The sequence below is a fragment of the Mya arenaria genome, chromosome 5 (assembly GCF_026914265.1).
Source record: "Mya arenaria isolate MELC-2E11 chromosome 5, ASM2691426v1".
NCBI classification, from domain to species: Eukaryota; Metazoa; Mollusca; class Bivalvia; order Myida; family Myidae; genus Mya; species Mya arenaria.
The window spans coordinates 14,165,190-14,184,944 of record NC_069126.1 but is presented as its reverse complement, the minus strand read 5'-3'; the positions used below and the strand labels follow the sequence as shown (position 1 = coordinate 14,184,944).

The 19,755-nt window shown below is 36.8% G+C and overlaps 1 protein-coding gene across 1 annotated transcript; it reads right to left on the bottom strand.

Moving 5' to 3' along the window:
* Window positions 1–8,321: 8,321 nt before the first annotated feature.
* LOC128235464 (heat shock 70 kDa protein 12A-like) lies at window positions 8,322–17,795 on the bottom strand. The gene is made up of 9 exons (XM_052950284.1): window positions 17,751–17,795; window positions 17,083–17,224; window positions 15,941–16,089; window positions 12,383–12,462; window positions 11,280–11,418; window positions 11,030–11,174; window positions 10,782–10,916; window positions 10,305–10,513; window positions 8,322–9,032 (listed from the first exon to the last, which is right to left on the bottom strand). Exons 1-9 carry the CDS (start codon window positions 17,793–17,795, stop codon window positions 8,322–8,324), a joined length of 1,755 nt encoding a protein of 584 aa, XP_052806244.1.
* Window positions 17,796–19,755: the final 1,960 nt, after the last annotated feature.

Genomic DNA, 19,755 nt, shown 5'->3' with positions numbered 1-19,755 from the left:
AGTTGATAGAGCACGTCCACCTTCTTCCACAGAATAAATTTTAGTATTCTCAGCTTATTTCAGTGTCCGTGTATAAGTAGGCCTGGCACGACACGCTCTTCAATTTGGTGCTCTTTGTGGTGAAATTGGTCCACTACTTTTAGAAACAACACACTAACCATGGAAACAGATTCGAATTGGATTTATATCAGGTAGTATCTGTATTAAAGATATATTTAAAATGTATTTCATAATTAATGAATGCCTGTTAATAAAACACAATATTCGTTCATTGTTTCCGCCCCGCACCCCATGTCATTCACAGAAACACGTTCTTGAAAAAAGGCCGCAAAAATAATTCTTTGTTAAGCCACATATTCGAAAAATATCAAACAAACATAGGGCCATAGAAAACAGTTTTCACCTACGAAAATCATTCAGAAAGCATCCCGAACATTGGCAGGTACTTGAACCTAGAGAACTGAACTTTTCCCTATAGGTTTTATACTAATGTACAATTAAAGTTAAAAAGAACTAATTATCGGTAAAAAATGAAAGTAATTGCAACCAAACCTAACTAAATTGTCAGTTGTGCTATTTTTTGCGGTCATTTTGTGCGCCTCGATGGCTGAAATATGATAAGTAATTCACTAAAATCACATTGAAATGCATTGGTTTATATTGAGAGTGACAAAAGTATAGTTTTACACACGAATCAAAGCATTAACACGCAATTTAAATTGAATTGACGATCTGGTAAAATTCTTCAAAAAGAGAATCTTCAATGGTGGCACGAGGCCAACAATCGGATTCTTGTATTAACGTCCTAGCCTTCCACAATTTCTATACACCCCCCATGCAATGTTTGGTTAAATACTATATTTGATACGATTGTAGTTTCAAATGTTTACTTTTTATTATTGAACTCTATAAAATGATATTTGCTTATTACGATAAAACAAATATTTCAAAAATAAATATTTCTAAAAGCCAATAGGTTCCTACCCACCCAATGACGCTAAACACATATTCATGGCCTAATATATTTTAAGGGGCACACTATGGATAGATGCAAACCTTTTTATTTATTTTTTAAATTTGAATGCGTTATTTTATATAACACATTTGAATTCAATAATCAAAACAAAAACATATATACAGATAAAACATATTAGCTTTTATAAATGTTTTTATTCTCAAATCCCCCAGTTGAATAGCGCCAAAATAACGCTAATATTTTTATCTGTTTAATGGCTTAATTTTTTTGGCGTAAACTTATAGTTTGCCCCTTCAAGGAAATACCGCACACGGTCGTAGAAAACTTCTTGCTGTGGTGCTTTTGTGACCGGTTCACCTTTTCTGTATTGTATCATTTATCTTACAATGTTTGTGTTTGAAAATCTATTTAACAGGCGAAGTTCATTTACTCCCGCGACGTACTTGAAAAGAGCATCAGGGTATCTCCAGGTCTCGGTCCTGCCATGCGACATGATGCTATGGAGTGGTTCGTACACATAGAACGCTCCCGGACTGAGCTGTAATATATCTCCCTTGAGACTCGAGCCCGACCGCATGTAGGTCAGGACAAGCACCTTTTATATTCCGTGCTGTTCGGGCGTGTACTTGGTTTGCACTGGAATGATTTGAGGATATACCGTGAGAAATTAATTGCGTAAAATTTAAGGATAATGTTTGTACATTCATGTCAGGACAAAGGCTTTTTATGCTCCTCGGTGTTTGGGCGTGGTTTTGGGTTTCACTGGAAGGATCGTGGAATATACTGTGAGAAATTTTCTGCGTGAGATATAAAATTAATGGCTTGACATGCATGTCAGAAAAAGCATCTTTGAAACTCCACCATGTTTGGACGTGGTGTTGGGTTTGGATTGTTGGTGTGAATATATTGTGAAAATGGATTGCATGATATTTAAAGCCAATAAAGGTTATGTTTGGACATGCAAGTCAAGATATGCACCTTTGATAAGCCACACTGTCTGAGTATCCCCATAGGTTCCATGAGGATGGTGGTGGGAAAATACTGTGACATATTGATCGGATGAGCTTTTAGGGTAATGGCTAGATATGTAGGTCAGGCAAAGTGAAACTCGGACGCTATTTTCCTTACGTTCAGGCAACGCAGGCGTTCGGAAAGGCAGGTCGACGAACACATCTATATACTTGCAGGTTTATAAATATGTAAAGCAAACTTTTTTATGGTTTGGAGTTCAATACATCTGAGATTGTTTCATGGTTGTAAAATTTCGAGTTTTGAAAGGCTACCGACGACGCTGCTTTCTTCATATAGATATGGAATGGTTTATTTAATGACAAACATATTTTCAAAAGTGTACTTTACAAAAACAAAATCTGCAATGATATGCTTTTTAACTTTAATATCCTTAACTGTAATTTCCAATCACGGTAATGTCGGGGGTGGCCGAGCGGGGGATCCGGGGGCCGTGCCTCTGTGCTTGGAGGTATGACTACATGTTGACGAAAGAAAAACACGAACAAGTGGAAATACGAACGCTGATTTGTATTTTATCCCTCCGCTTGTTACATGCATTTTCTATCTTTAAATTGTCTCCCCCCCCCCCGAGCTACCCGACAGATCGATGGTACAGTGTCATTTGGATAGGCCAATACTCTTACTCTGCTTAATATTTTGGCACGGACTCTATACTTGCTAAACGCCCCCTTCACCCCATTTTTACCTGGTTATCTAGTTTTGAACCGACATGACCGAATTTTGATATTTATAAAGAAACAATCCTTAGCAAATTTCACGAAGAACGAACAAAATATAACAAATGTTGCGGTTACAATTTATTTCCATGAATTGGCATTGTTACATAGTTTTTGACGAAGCAATCTTGACCTTTATTTTAGGAAGACCATCATTCTGAGCAAGTTCATAATGCATACCTTCTATCGTGTCACAAGATTTGCTATGATTCGACCAAGTGACCTAATTATTGATCCGACATGAGACATATTTGAACTATTAACCTAGACAACCATTTCTGCAAATTTTGTTTTGTTAGATGAAAGTTAAACATTCTATTGTGTACACAATATTGTTCTAGTATCTGACCTAATGACCTCGGTTTTGTTCCGACTTAACCCATACTTAAACTTGGCCTAAATAGTATAAAGACAATAATTTTTGGCAAGTTTAACTAGATATCAGATGGGAATTACACCTATTGTAGTCTAAAGATTTCTTTTTGACTTGAGCTAGTTTTTGACACAGCATTACCCTTATTTGAACTTGACCTTGATTTTATGAAGACAGTTATTCTAAGTAAGTTTCATGTTCAAGATGAAAAATATTCAAATAATTGTTCGAACAAGACGTTTCTATATTTTGAACCTATATGACCAATACTTGATATTGCTCTAGTTTTCATCAAGAAAATTAACTGAGCAAGATGCGTGATGAAAAAACAACAACTAAATCTTCAATTGTGTTCGAAGGAGTTTTCGTATTTTTTTTGTCGTAACAACCGTGTTTTCCCTAGATTCAAAGAGGTAAATCATTCTGAGCAAGTTTCATGTTGGTAAGATGAAATCATTTTAGACCAATATATTGTATGATTAGACCTAGTGACCCACATTGACATTATAAGACAATCTATTTCATCAAGTTTCGTGATGATTCGATGAAAATTACAATTTATATGGTGTTCAAAAGATTCTATAATTTGAACTAGTCAGCTATTTGTTGACAGGCATATTTCATATTTGAATTTGACCTTGGTTTCACGAAGACAAACAATCTGATCAGGTATTGTGTTGGTCCAATGGAAGTTATACGTTCTATGGTAGATCTATTCATAATATGTTTTATGCTCTAAAATTTGACACAATGGACCAAGTGTTTACCCGACATAACACATATTCAATACTGACCTAGGTTTTATAAGACCATCATTCTGACCAATATTAATGAAGATCGGATGAAAATTGAACCTCCTAGAGTGACACAAACAAGCGTGATTTACATGGTATTTAGGGATAAAGCAAGGGGCATAACTCTTGACCAAGTAGTTCAAATTGGACCATAATCAGTATTTTCTAAGATTATAAGTCATATACCTATTTTAATAAACCATTTATAAAATCATCTGGATGTAATGCAAATAAAACTTTTAATAATGATTTTATAAATGGTTTATTAAAATAAGTATATGGCATATGATCTTAGAAAATACTGATTATGGTCCAATTTGAACTACTGAAACAGGTATTTACATTGAAGCTCTATAGTAGAATTAATATAAAAATGTTATTAAATAAGTAATAATTACGTTATGAAAAAAAAAACTGTATTAAAATAGTTCAATAATGTATCAATGTGTGAATAGAATGCTTTAATCTGCTGTTATGTTCACCATCTAACTGCGACAGACAAACAGCGCCAACGGACATAACCCATTCCCAGAAGCTCACTATCACGTGGTTTGTGACGTCTCAATTGTTTTGTAAAAACTGATATGAAAATAACGAACTTACAGCGATAATCCTACCTGAATCGAGATGTATTTTGCCTCCTTTAATAACCAAATGTAAAGCCACAAAGGATGTGTTATGTCCACACTGTACACTGTATAATCAGGTACTCAAAAAGTAGAACAAACTGGATATCACGAACAATACTTACTTCAAGTTACAATAATAGCTCCAGTAATAATGATAATTCCAAAACATCTCAGCGTTCCAAATGTCTTACAATAACCATTTTGTAAGAACATTTGTAATCTGTTTTCTAATAAGATGTTTACAGTCGATGACCTTAAACATACATGTATATTTGTACAATTATTTGAATGCGGTAAATTTCCATCGCATTTCTCATCAAAGACATTGATTTGGCGGGGGGTAGCTAAACTTTGAATGTAAATGTTTGAACGATCAATATGACGAAACCCTTATGATTCTGGCGACAAAAATGATGTTAGAAATATAAAAAAGTTCTCTTTCTTAATAAGATAATCCTATCGAAACAGACCGCTATTTTTGTGAACAACTGTGTTGGACTTCTATGCAGCCCTGCAGACCATTTAAATCTATGTGAACACGTAATCGGAACATGTTCGGCTATTATCTAACCATCTAGAGATTACCGAAGTTGACCGAAGGGTTCCGATCAGATCAATCTCATTAAAATCATATCGTGACGTTCACTTCATTTCATTACGTTATGTACGATCTGAGAACATGACGTTAGAGGTCACCTCAAGTTAACCTTTATAACTTGCATATTCATAAGCAGGTGCACTAAATCATGTCAAATGATAACGTTCGTAACGTAGCAGGTTTGGTTGAAACTTTAAATGGCGTCGTTGGTGACGATGCTGCCCCGGGATCTCCCTGCCCGCTTTAACAATTTCTTTCCGAAAATCAGTGACTGTTAGCCTTTGATAAATTAAATAAATAGGTCAATAGTTCGTAATATTATGATCATATTGGAATTGTTTTACTAACAAACAAGTTCAATTTTCTAAGACGCCATTTTGTTTTTTGGTAGTGTTAATTACGGGAATACTTCAGTAATCAATGACACGTAAAAAAACAGTTAAAAGAAAATACAGGATGGAAAGGAATACTTATTATAAACTTAATCCAGTAGCAATCGGTTTACATCTACAAGTGACGGATGCCGGTGTTTACCTCGTAAATAAACGGCTATTGCAGCATCTTAAAATAGTGTCCTTTTAATGGCATTTGGTATACAGAGAAAAAAGTAGTTTCGGAAGAAACCCTGAAAGTGTCATCAAAACGACACCATTCTGAGCATACGAATTTGCTGTATTTTGTAAAATTGCCATATACTCACAGCTTAATTCGGCCATATCGTTTGGAGAAAACGTCAGCTTCGTGTCTGCCTTCGACGTAACGAGCAATTTCATTGGCTAGTGGAGAGGTCAATCTGAGGTGACCCCTTACGCGAAGTCCTCAGATCCACATAGCGTAACGTCGTGAAGCGTGTTTTGGGGATCTGATTTTAATGAGATTGCGATCAGATAAACGTTCATTTGTCAGATTGAGTGGACGTATTTACTTAAATGACTTTGTAAATCAGTGTTCTCGTTATTTTTCTTTCTTTCTTTTTTTTTTTTTTTTTTTTTTTTTGGGGGGGGGGTACGTTTTTGTTTTGTTTTTCGGGGATTCGGATGAAGCTCAGACCAGTGTGGTGATTTATAGTAAATGTGTAGTCATAAATCAAGAAGATCAAAACGTAGCTTTAGATTTCAATAACATTTGTAAGATGGCGGCGTCGCTCCAGATGGCGGGGACGACCTTTACCACCCAGGGCACACACGACGGACCGTACCGTACATCAATACCGAACAAATAGGATTTTTTTATACGATTCATTTATTTCCTATTCGTTGAAATACATTTTTATGGACATTTAAGATACCTTGAAATAAACGACCTTAAACTGCAGTAGATCTCTAAATGTACACAACCTAGATATGATTGTTTACTGCGCATAAGCTGCCAAGAACATCTTATAGTTTGGGTAAAATGTTCAAATTCAGTCACAGCTCATAGTGATTAAGGCGAAGATATTTTAATATTTTAATTAGTTTTTCAAGATATGTGAAAATGACGTTCATTTCCAAATAATCCCTTTTAACATAATTGAATGATTGTTCGCCAAATGATTTCTTGAAATTATGCCGGGTAAAAATAAAAATGAAAATTCAATTTGTTAAATAAAAAAAAGAAATGCGGCAAAGCGTTTGTTTCATTTTGGTATACCCTGTTTAAAATTCTCAAAGGACACTTACTTTACCCATGTCACAAAATGCATTTTGGTTTTATTTTGCATTGGCAATTGTACAAAATAATAATGCATTGTGAGCTTTGAAATGTATTTGGCGCGCTAAATGTAAACTAAAAAATTGTACAAGTTTTATGTCAATCTCGGGGGAAAGAAATACGCTCATAATACAGCATTTCGGACTTCAAATTGTTAAAATGCTATTGATGGAGTAACCCCAAATTCCCATGAAAACAGTTTATGCCATATACTTTCTGTTCTGGGGAGGGGCGGATGTTAAAATGTTGCGCCCCTAAGTTACGCCCCCTCTAACACCAATTCCTGGACCGTCCCTGTTCTGTTTTGCTTCAACAAATCACAAACGCCTAGTGGATTAATATACTTATTAATAAACATGTTTCTCATTCTTTATTTGCATTTCAGATGCATAAAGGTCATGGGTTTATGAGCCAACATTATTCGAGTGCAAAACGCAATGACAACCGAGAGATTATAAATCAAATCACTGATAGTGCTGAACGGCTTGCACGATGATTCCTTCATTTTGATACTCAAAAAAGATCATATGAATGATAGCATGACACTCGCTTGCTCGCTCTCACGCCTGCCCGTCCATACACCTAACCTCGGTGTATTCCATAGTAGCCGAATAAAACAGGCATCGTAGCAAAAAGTGGTATTCAGATTCAAATAAACTTTTATACTAGTGTGTTATTCTACAATGCCTATCAACTTCAATTTACAGAATATGTGAGCACAATGAAGTGTATACAATACTCTTTCAATTCAGATCATAGCTTAAACAAAGGCAGCTCATGTATAACAAATCATTTACAGATGTACATATTTAAACCAATTAGTACTATATGGAAATCTGAATTATAACGTTCATAAGCATATGACTAACATACCCAGGGATGGATATTTTTCATACTTGCACACAAATACATTGCAATACATAGGAAAATGACCCAGCTTACCAACAAGTTGGAGTATGAACGCCAATTAACGTTTGCAAAATATGTGATTAATATTAATGGATAATGATGATGATAAAAGTTCTTCCATCTTACAAACAATGCTTCTGGGTATATTTCGTTCATTTAGCAATTTCACTGCTAGAGCAGTGAATGTATAATGGAGATAACCGTAATAAATAAATAAGGTACTGAACACCTGAATTTCCTCCCCTTAAGTATCATATTTGCACAATTATTATGCTACATAGTCCCAATGAGGTCAAAACTGGAACTTCAATGTGTTGACCTAGTTAATAGGAGTTCTCCGTTTTATATTCGTACTTTATACGTGTGTTTAACTGTTAATATACGCAAAATATTACAAACTCTTACATGGACGTATTTTGTTAGTCAATTATTATTCCAGGTATGTTTCAGGAACTAATTTTCATTGATATATGGTACTTTTAAATGACATGTTCAACTCCACATGATCTCAATTGTTTTTTTTTGTTGTGGTCCATTACAAAAATGTCTTGAGCTAAAGCCTAAAAACGAAAACGCGATACAATTGTGTTTCTAGATTGTTATCATAAAAAATCTATTTTTAATTTGCAAATGTTTTTGGTAGCCTCTTCTGTAGCTTCTACTGTAATTTCACTCCCGCCGAATATCATGCTCACGGTTATCTCCCTTTGTCTACCGGAACCAGTAAGCGGTAACGTCAGTTTACCGACTTTCTTACAATCCTTGTCAGTCACAAACACCGGATTCTTCTCCGAGCTGCAGTACACCGTGATATCCATGTGAGAACTGTTCGACTCGTAGACGTTATACGTCTCCATGCTCTGCACGTCGTTCACACGTAACGTCTGTCCGAGTATGACGTATTTATCGAAAACGTCTTTACAACGTATTTCACCGTCTTCCCGTACCACGCGTTTAGACGCCGGATGACGTTTGTTATCAAAAGCGCTATGAACTGATATCCCATACGTTAGTTTACTTATTCGCTCCGCAATCCAGCCGTCATTATGACCAAACATAACTGCTCCGATGAGTACAGCCAGGTCGGGCTTATCAGGGATAATGATACGGTAGTCCGGAAATGTTGCGCTTATTGTTTCCTGTAGTAGCGCCGAGTTGGCGAATCCGCCCACGAGGACGATGGATTTCGCATGGCACACTTCCGGTCGCTGCGTGAGGTTGGAAAGATGTTTCACTATCTGGGTGATAGAAGGTTGGTAAAGGTGTTCCACTACGTCATGCGAGAGTCGTAGCCGGTCTTCTACCAGCTGTATCTATAGAAAGGAAAGAATATGGTTACGTTATTTGCATACAGGGGCTTAGTTTGGCTAATGATGGTGTGTAGGCCGATTTCTTTGTGGGTTAGGGGCCAGCTAGATAGTTGGAGGTACATTTTGGCGTAGTTTTGTTACTGGAAAATATATTGTCAATTGCACCGATTTTCTTTTTACTTAAGAACTTATATTTTTATGTCTGGCATTTGTTTTTCTTTTTCAAAAGAGGTGAAGGCCGCGGTCAACATGACTTACAGGAAGCTACGCCCTTGGTTTGTAAGACGGCAGCATCTATAGGGATACATGTTTACAATTTTCAATGGACAGTGGTTTTGGGGAAAATGTTGATAGTGTAAGAAAAGTGAACTTTTCAATAACACATTTCTTTTAACTTTCCTTAAATTGTAAAGGAACCGTTTGTTATTCGCTGCCTTATTACTTAGACTGGTCGCTGGTCAGATGCCGTGATTATTTCCCTTTGTCAAGGTAAAGCACTGCTCTTTGAAAATAGCTACAAATTCTAGCGCATATTTGTCTAAGAAACACAGGGTACAAGTCCCGGACTTACTGCAATGATCAGATAACTGAATTAGGCAGTCATTTATAATCTCGAAGAAGGCGATAACACACTTCCTTGTATGGAACACTTTTCACATATATCCTTTATTGACTAGCACAGATGCGAACGTATTGGTTGCCATTAGGTGGTGGAGGCTACATGTTTTTTTTAAATCTTTACCATGTTTCTGACAACATGACATTCTCTTGAATTAATACGTGCCAGCCCTGCTTGTATCCAACACTTATTAGAAAGTTTAAACTTATGTTTACCCTCATTCGAATCATAATAAAAATAGCTAATTCACACTTGGACCTATTCAGCAGCGTATGTAATGTCTTGCATCAAAATTCGTCTTGTACTGTTGCATACTTGCTTTTAAACATGTAATAATTGTTTATGCATGGTCGTACATTTTACTGAAATGCTGATTGTAATGAACGCTTGATTATTTATATACCGTCCGATAGCATGTTGACAGTGTCTGCCACTAACGTTAAGATGATACTTGCCCAAATGGCACTTGTACTTGTAAATTTGGGTACTTGAGGTATTCGTTATTTCTCGTGAATCGGTGTGTTGCACGATAGTAAAGAATCAACATGAATAGGTTTTTTTTAAAAAGAGCTACGATATCACAACCGGACATATTGTATTTCACACGGTCATTATTATGCTATCTTATATGCTATGTCTTAGACATACATTCTCACCTGATCGCTACACGGAGAGGACTGCAACACCTCCATCAGGGAGACGCCTTTCTCCCTGAGGACAAGTTTGCTGAGCGCCTGAGGGAGACGGATGGTGACGGAGGTATCCGACGTAGCCCGAGTCTCCCGCTTCCGGACCTCAAACTCCCGGTACAGCTCCAGGTAGTCCAACATGTAGGATTTGGACATGCTTTCTTTTACGGGGATTCCTACAATGTAGGTTAATGTTTATTGACCATGCTTTGAAAAATTGAAGGAGCTTTTGAAAGATTCTAAAATAGTTAGTACCTGCAGTCAGCCAGGGAAGTCTGTGTAATCCACATGTTAATTGACTCATTATAAAGACTTTGTGATAATTTATTCGGAGGCTGATCAGGTAAGTATTTTATTGTGGTACAGTGATACACACTTGGAATACCTAAACACGACTGTAGGACGGCAGAGCTCTCGAAAGCTCTCAACATAGTTTGTACCTACCAGTCATTTCTTCAAGTAGTTTGAAGAAGGTTTGGTTGACCCGCGCCCCTCCCCAGTCGCCCCCTGTTGGCCGATGGATCTCTCGTACGCTGCCGTCTGCTGCCGTCTCGTTGACTGTGATATCCACTGTGCCCCCTGAATGTCATACATGTACATTAATGCGTTTTACATAATTCAAACATGAATGCGTATACGAAAAGCGTTCCATTCATGAACTATTCATTCAAATGTTTCTGAAACTGAGCTACCTCCAGCGTCAACCACGATGTACTGTTTTCCGACGTCAAATGTACTTCTAGCATCTGCAGACGTCTCTCTGGTAACGTGACGCGCATACATGGACGCTGCTTCCGGTTCAAGTGCCAGAAGAAAGTTCTGGAGAGGCAGACCAGCCTGTAGTAAAAATTCAATTTTTAATCAAGGTAGTTATTTCGCATGATATAAATTGTAAGAAATCACTATTATTATAATTATTATAAGTGGTACCCTTTAATATACCATTTCTGCCGCCTCACGCATCATCTGCTTGGCGGCGTCGCTCCAGATGGCGGGGACAGTCACCACCCATCGCACATCAGATTGAACTGCCGTGCCGCCCCGAGATTTATGCGTCACTAGCGCGTCCTCCGCCAAATGCCTGTCAAAACAATTAGAACAGGTAGTGCACGTGAGTCGCGCAAGGAAAAATACATAACTTAACATGCGTACGGAGATGCCTTAAATTGTCCGTTTGTAGTTTGCCGACCGTTTCCCCGAAAACTGAAATATCATTATCATTATTCTCTTCAATTGTTCAGTAGTAGGTTCTAAACAAGAGCGCCGTGGAGCAAAGGTCAGCGCTCGTCTATTGTTCCGAATTAAACAAGGGGAGTTACAAATGATTATTAAAACTGAGTTATGGGACTCGCTACACCTGTGCATGTTGTATCTGGCAACATGTGAACTATGATTCGTTTGTAAAATTTGAATGGTTTTTGCACTACAATAAGGACGCTGGCAACGACACCAACATCACCAACGCTAACTGAATTTAAAGTATCCGCCCGTGCAACAGCAAAGTCAACTTTTTTCAATTTTTAAGGATGTCCTAAATGCATACACTGTTAGTAAATACTAATTTATTTTAGCTCGATTGTGAATGCAGCTAACAGCTGATATTAATCGCTCTCGAGTCCGCATCCTGAGTAGAAACTAGTACTTGTGTCCATTTCGGGGGCATTGAGAAAGTACCCTTGTTGGAAGTCGAACCCATGACATTCCGTGTGAGAGGCGGACACCTATACCATTGGATCACTCTCACTCTTAGTACACATGGTTTTAATTTGATATTTTAGTTACTTCTTATGTCCCAGATCGTTTCAGGACGAAAAGTATAGTCAGTAAGCGGTCGGGGTCATTTCAGTCACAGAATCTCAATTGATGTGGTGAATGTTTAAAATGCTTTAGCTCTTATATATAGTTCTTCCATATTTAAAAGCTGCAAGATATGATAGTTCATGTATATACAGACGATTTAATTAAAAATAGTATTGAAATGTACATACTAAACATATTGTAGGTGACAATTGATTAAGGTGAAATATTATGGAAAAATCTCGGACCTGATTGTAAGAGCAAACACGGTCAATGCCGGAACCTCCCGACCGTTCTCGGCAGCAATCGTCATCTCCCGAGTCACATTCTAAACGGAAACGACTCAATCATTACAATATAAAGTTATAAATGTGCTGGTTGTTGAGCACACAGTCATACTCATGCGTTGGTGGTATATGACCTGTAAAACATTTAGTGACATTTAACCTATTTCTTCAGATTTACCAAAGGTGTCACTCCTACCAACGATTTAGCACAAACTAACTTAAGCATTATTGCAATTTTAAAATGTCACAAAAGGGTTACTTAGGCCTTTCGAACTTCTCTGACATTTTCAAACTGATTCATGTTTAGATAAATATCTATGCTAATATTTGAGCTTCTGATTTATTGCGTTTACAAAAGCATAAATAAATAGTCATGTATAATGTCCCACTTTGAGTCGAATACTATGGCTAATATTAAAGTAAAAAATGCCGTGCTTATCGGTATAAACTGAGTATTCATATAACAACGAGTAATGTTAAAACATGCTCGTTTTCTTAAATGTGTTCAGCTACAGCAAAACGGTTTGTTCGAAAAAGGTATATACAGTCATTAACCTTTTACAGAAAGTGTTATCAAGCTGGAATTTAAGTGAGGCTGTATGAGGTTTATGTGAATAGTATCAGCAGAGTTATCGCCATTGACTTCGTAAACCCAAAGGTTCCAGCTTGTGGCATACTTTATACTGATAATGTCAAGTATAACCCACTGGCACCGGATTTTCAAACTCAATCATTTTTTTTTAAAAATCCAAAAAGTTCTCATAATTCCGAATTAAAAATTATAATAAGCACTTTGTACTGTATATTATACTAAATTCCGATGGCTGTTAATCTACAGAAGTTCTTTTGAACTGAGTAATTAGATGATTACGTGCCCGGGTAGCGAAACGTTCAATACCATGTAAGTATAATATACAGTACAAAGTGCTTATTTATGAAAACAATTTTTTTCAATATTTTTTCACATTTTCGGTATTATAAATTTTATAAATTTGAAAATCCGGTGCCAGTGGTATAAACATAGACTAAACATAAGATGATATTGAATTTTAATATTGATCAGTTTTCAACGAGAGACAAATTTTCGCGCGAGGTAGGCTCATAAATCATTGGGCGATGTCATTTTTTAACATTAAACATTGGTATTAATGCGGCGTTCACACAGTGCCGATTATGGCTCCCGTTTGAGATCAGACAGCGCTACGACACGAAAAGCGAAAAAGTCGGATTACTATCCTCAATGATCTGGAATGTCCTATCATTGTCTGCACGCAGTCGTATATGTTCGTAACAGAGTCCTACGGATCGGGAATGATCCGGAGAGGTCGGCCAAGCACTCCCGACAGTTAGGTGCGTCCCGTAACATTCGGGAAACTCAGCCGATTTTGTCTAGTCGGATTACAATCGTGACTATGTCGTGACAGATTCTGCTGTATCGGATCAAAATCGTAACAATGTTCTGTGTTGTCTGGTCAGTGTCCTGTGGAACGGGCATGATCTGGAGAAATTTTGCATTGCCGTTTATTGCCGATTGAGTCCAGATTGAGTCCAGATCTTGCCGTCAGCGTCGGTTCATTGTCTGGTCACTGTCTGATCTCTGTCGGATCGCATTCGGGAGAATCGGGACGCTGTCGGGACAGATTCGGTCGTTTTTTACCATGACAAAGATACAAATCGGATCAGAATCGGATTGAAAACGGGATAATCGGGACGAATTCTGCTGGAAACGGCTGGATCGGGACGCCTCCTGAACAGTATCTGATTGTTGTCGTGATTAAATAAATATTTTTACAAATTTTAATAAAAAAGTTTGAGTTTCCAGCCACGAATCACAGGATCTTGATCAGACTTTTGACACATTTTAATCGGGAATGGTCCTATCAAGGACGGCAGTAAAAATCCTGAATGTGTGACTTAGGCTTAAAGATGCACCCTACTCCCAAATAAGATTCACCACAATTAATACAATGATTCAAATATACCAAACAGGCCATGATGAATAAATGTAAATAACAATGGTTCTTATGAATGATACTTATGAGTTAAATTTGAAAGAAAGGTGCAAAAAACACGGTATTTCTACATTATGAGACGATAATAAATCACAGTAAATCTTTTAGCACTCACCAATCATTCAATAGTTTTGCTTTTTCAGCTATTAAGTACACGATTACAATTTTGTTATCAGTAATTAATATAATTTCCATAAATGCATTATTTAGTAAGTAGTTAAACACTCAAAATCTATGTTTGTAATGCAAGTGTTTGTATCGATTTTGAATAAGGGTGTAAAAAAGAACCATGGGGTAAATATATAATGGGGTCTTGGAACGAGCCAATTTTTGCGAAAATGGATGAAAACTAGTTATATAAGACTGCTGGCAAAAAAGGTAGCCATAAAACATTCATTTTCGAACGGAAATATGAAAATCCCCAGAATGCATTTTATATATAATAATTTTCCAAAATGCTCTTGGGGAGGTCCCCGACGGTTATGTAACCCCTACACCAAGTTTGGAGTACCGAAGCGTGCCCCAATCGAGTCAAATCCCGAACCCGCCCCGGAAACTCATACTGTGGAACAACGTACTTATTTCACATATGCAATATAATTATATTTTAACCTAGCCCTGGTTGGCATAAATATTTTCTATTTGTATCAGTTTTCAGTTGATACCTTTTTAGTGGACTCGGAATTTCCAATTAACGAATTCCTATTTGATTTAACTAGTACATTGACCGGCCTACTTTTATATTTAGCTTTCAAGCTTTACCATTTATCAGTCCCAAATGGTAAAGCATTTGATCTATTCAATGACGAGAAAACACATTATTTTGAAAGTGAGATTGGTAAGTGGTCAACAACCTATCGCGCAATATCGTGCCGACTAGAGTGACTAAGCATAATTATGTTGACATACCTTTATTCACAATTGTGAAAATAAAACTGACGAGTTTTAACTAATTATTTTTATCTTGCACTGATATGTAAACTGATAAACAAAGATAAACGTTAAAAAGATAAGAAACGCCTCCAACACAATTATTGTGAAGTCTAGTAAAAAACCTATTGTAGAATACAATGCTTTGGGATAAATCTTGACGTAAGATTCGATTGCATCGCAATGGCGAACAAGTCACATGACCTCTGAATAGCTTTTTATCGCGACAATCACAGTTTTAAAATATGCTTTACAGTCAAAACCCGTTGGCTCGAACTCCTAGGGACCGGCGAAAATACATCGAGCCTCGGAAAAATCGAGCCTAGCGGGAATGCTTGTATTCAGTTATAAAGAAATCGTTCCTTTACATCCAGTTCGAGCCAACGAGAAATTCGAGCCAATCGAGTTCGAGTCAACGGGATTTGACTGCATACCATTCTCGGGTGTTTATCAGGACAAATCTGCGGGCAGGAACTCTATTGTCAAGGGTATGATAGTCTTACCGCTGCTTATAATTGATACCATGACCATTATCCAATCATGTGTTTGCCATTTAAATGAACTGCTATCGTAATACCTGATTCCAGAGAGCCATTTTGAAGTGGCGGAAGTAGAGCCACTTCTCGTGTTCGTTCTTCTCGAGCAGCTCCGCGTACGCCGTCTCCGCCTCGTACCCAAACTTCTCCAGCGTCCGTCCGTCCTCCGACAGCAGAACACACGTTGGTGCTACAGAGTTACACTTTGTTAATCAAAACGTACAACTTTTAAAAACCACCTACACCTTGTGTACCTCGTGCTCGTTTTAAGGAACCCGAACCACAAACAGCGAATTGTTTAAAGCTGCACTCTCACAGATTGACATTGTTTACATTTATTTTAGTTTTTGACTCAGAATCAGTTGATTTTGGTAGCAATGCCGTCATTTCAGTCATATAAAATAACTCACATCAAAACATAAATTCATGAACGTAAATATGTAAAACTGCAATCTGCTATTTTGTAAGCAGTCTTGTATCTTTGGTCTCCAGACATTTTCGCAAAAATGGCTCATTCCAAGACAAAACAGTTGTCAAAACGGCCTATCTGTGAGAGTGCACCTTTAACGATTTCATGTGATGTTGTTTCTTCAAAGGGATATCGCTTGCTGTGAACCATTATGTTATCAGAAATGACAAAAATGCATCATACATAAATCATCGCTGTTTATTATATTTGCTCTTTACCGCATCTAAACTCGGACAAGTAATTATCGATTATGCAATATGTTCAAATAAAAAATAAAAGCATGTTTTTAAAATAATTTTCGGCCTAATTATAACATTTTCGATAAATACAATCATTGATGCCAAATTGATGTAGGGTCGCAAGTCAATCAAAATCTTTCTATTTGTTAATGCGATACCGTTATTGGGTGATTTGCTCTATAATTTTGCATGTACAAGTACGAAAAGTGAAAACCTGGGTTCATTGATTGTGAAAACATGCAGAGTGTATATGCAGGATATGATTATATATTATGTGCATTTAAATATAAAGCGTCCCCACAGAGAATGAAGCGGAGTCAGACTGACACCATTCGAGGATGATCCAAGATTTAGATAAATATAGAAGTCTGTGTTTGTGTATGTGTCTGAACACCGCAAAAATAGCATCAACGACACAGAGTCTGAGGGCTAGGTCATTTGAGTTATTGACTTTAAATGTACAAATGATCCTTACCTTTAAGGCTGATTATGGCTCCTCCTTGCCATGTCCTCGTGCAGACCTTGGCGGGGTCGCACCGGAAGTCTTCCCGCGAGGAATACGCCCAGCCCGAGTATTCTGTACCCACGTCCAACGCTACAACAAGCGCACAGGGCTCCTCGAAGTAAATATAAACATCATCAACACCACCACCATAACCATCATTATTATCATCACCACCATAACCATCAACATCAACATCATCATCATCAGCAGCATCATCATCATCATCATCAGCAGCAGCAGCAGCAGCAGCAGCAGCAGCAGCAGCAGCAGCAGCAGCAGCAGCAGCAGCAGCATATCATTAGCAGAAGCAGCAGCAGTCAACTTCATCATTATCATCATCATCGTCCTCGTCATCATCATTATCATCATCATCATCATCATCATCATCATCATCATCATCATCATCATCATCATCATCATTAGCAGCAGCAGTAACAGTCATCATCATAACCACCAACATCACAATCACAGTAAACTTTCTTCTCTACATATTTAGTTCCAGCAGGACAGGTACAAGTGTTATAGGGAGGTCTTATTTCCACGTCCTCTTCGAAGAGAAGCAGCAATAGGGTTTCATTTTGCGTATACATGATAATTGCAGTGCACAATTTAAATAAAAATATTAAAATACGTGGTACCTTGGTCCGGCTTGTGGTCTCTTTTCCTTTTCTTTGTACTACCATATTTTAGGAGATGACTGAAACATCGATGGTGGTTAATGATTTTATATTGAATCTTTCGCGAAAGAAATTGTTTGGTTTTCTTTATATCAAAGTGAGACTTGTCACAAGATCCGCTAAATTACACGTAGATCAAGTCACTATGCATTCCGGAGGCAATAATAATTGCGCACTTATCTATAAAAATCTGGTTTCGTCCAAATGCTTGCTATTGTCTTGAGTCTGAAAGCTTCCGTTTTTATATCAATTTCTTTCTAACCATTTACAAAGATATATTTCTTCTTGATGGAATGATATTATATCTGGCAATTAATAACTTTTCATCCGTTACTTTTCACCGAATTCCTATTAACGTCTGCATTGTCGGATAATTGGAAACTTAGTCGGCACAGGTCACGACATAAAACATTTATACTTGCAGACTATATATTATTATTTATTCATTTTCCGGATTGTGCTCGTTTACGCTGGTTTGGAGAGGGGCTTATAGAATTAAGCCGACAGTGCACTGGCCTTAACGTGAACTACTTGTAGCCACTATATGCACTGTGTGGCTTAAATACTGGTTACAATATTATTAAACAGTGTTATGTACAGAAACTAGAACACAACTACAATAATAATTGCTTGAACACTACACATCAGCAGACTACTGACTCTTATTTCAACGGAATGATACAACCACCACAACCACCACCACCACAATAACAACAACAACAATATGATAGACAACAACAACAACAACATAGACAACCACAACAACATAGACAGCAACAACGTAGAGAACATAGACAACAACATAGACAACAACAACAACAACAACAACAACAACAATAACGTTTAAACAATAGTTTGCCTTTTGAATTATATTTTGTCGGATGGGATGGTAGAAGATTTAAATGTGGCGCACATTAAGCATCAAACTTGGACAATTGTTGTTGTTTTATCAACTTTTAATACTATTATACTTGATTTATACTTTTAACGCTTCAAATAATTATTTGCGATGAATATCGCCAGTAAAAGGTTGTTGTTGTTGTCGTTTTCTTGTTGTTGTAGTTAATTCAATATATGGCGACAGGCGAAATTTTGTCATATTTATTCAGGACGTCATGTTCAATTTATTTTCTTTGGTAAATTTACTTTTATTATTAAAAACATAAATGCATTAGATAAAAGTTAAACAATTAAGTGTTTGAACAGAAACACGAGTAAACAATAAAATTTAAAAAATAAATAATAAGATCGTATTTTATGTCAAGAGTGTGAAGGATTTTTCCATGATTGGCGAGACTGAATTCTCAAATCGAGGCCAAAATAAAACTAATTCGGTTAGGGTAACATCCTTTCAAAAACAGTTAGGGTAGGTATGATATTTTAATTAGTATTAGTATAAGGCGTTATGTAAGAACAATATTGTCATCACTGGGGAAAGGCAATACTTTTTCTGTATAAAGCTTTAAAGCTTTAAAGGTTTATAAACAACATATGAACAACACTAAAAAATATTTTAAAATATATTACGTTCGTACTGATATCAACAAGAATATTTTTTTATCATATTTAGTATACTTACTACTTGCTGAATAGTATCATACTGCCAAGAAAAATGCTTATCGTAAAGCTGCACTCTCACAGATTGAACGTATTGACAACTTTTGTTTATTTTTTGTCTTGTAATGGGCTTGTGTAAATGTCAGGAAAACAGTGATACAAGACTACTGACAAATTATCTAATCGCAGTCTTTCATATTAAAGTTCGAAAATTAATGTTTTATGGCTAAACACGTCAGCAGTCTTACATCACTGGTTTTCGTGCATTTTCGCAAAATTTAGTGTTTCCTCGATAAAAAATAAAAACAAGTTGTCAAAACGTTCAATCTATGATAGTGCAGCTTTAAATAAAGGATAATATTTGCATCTCTGACTTTATTAAAGGGGCTGTACTCCGTATGATAAAATA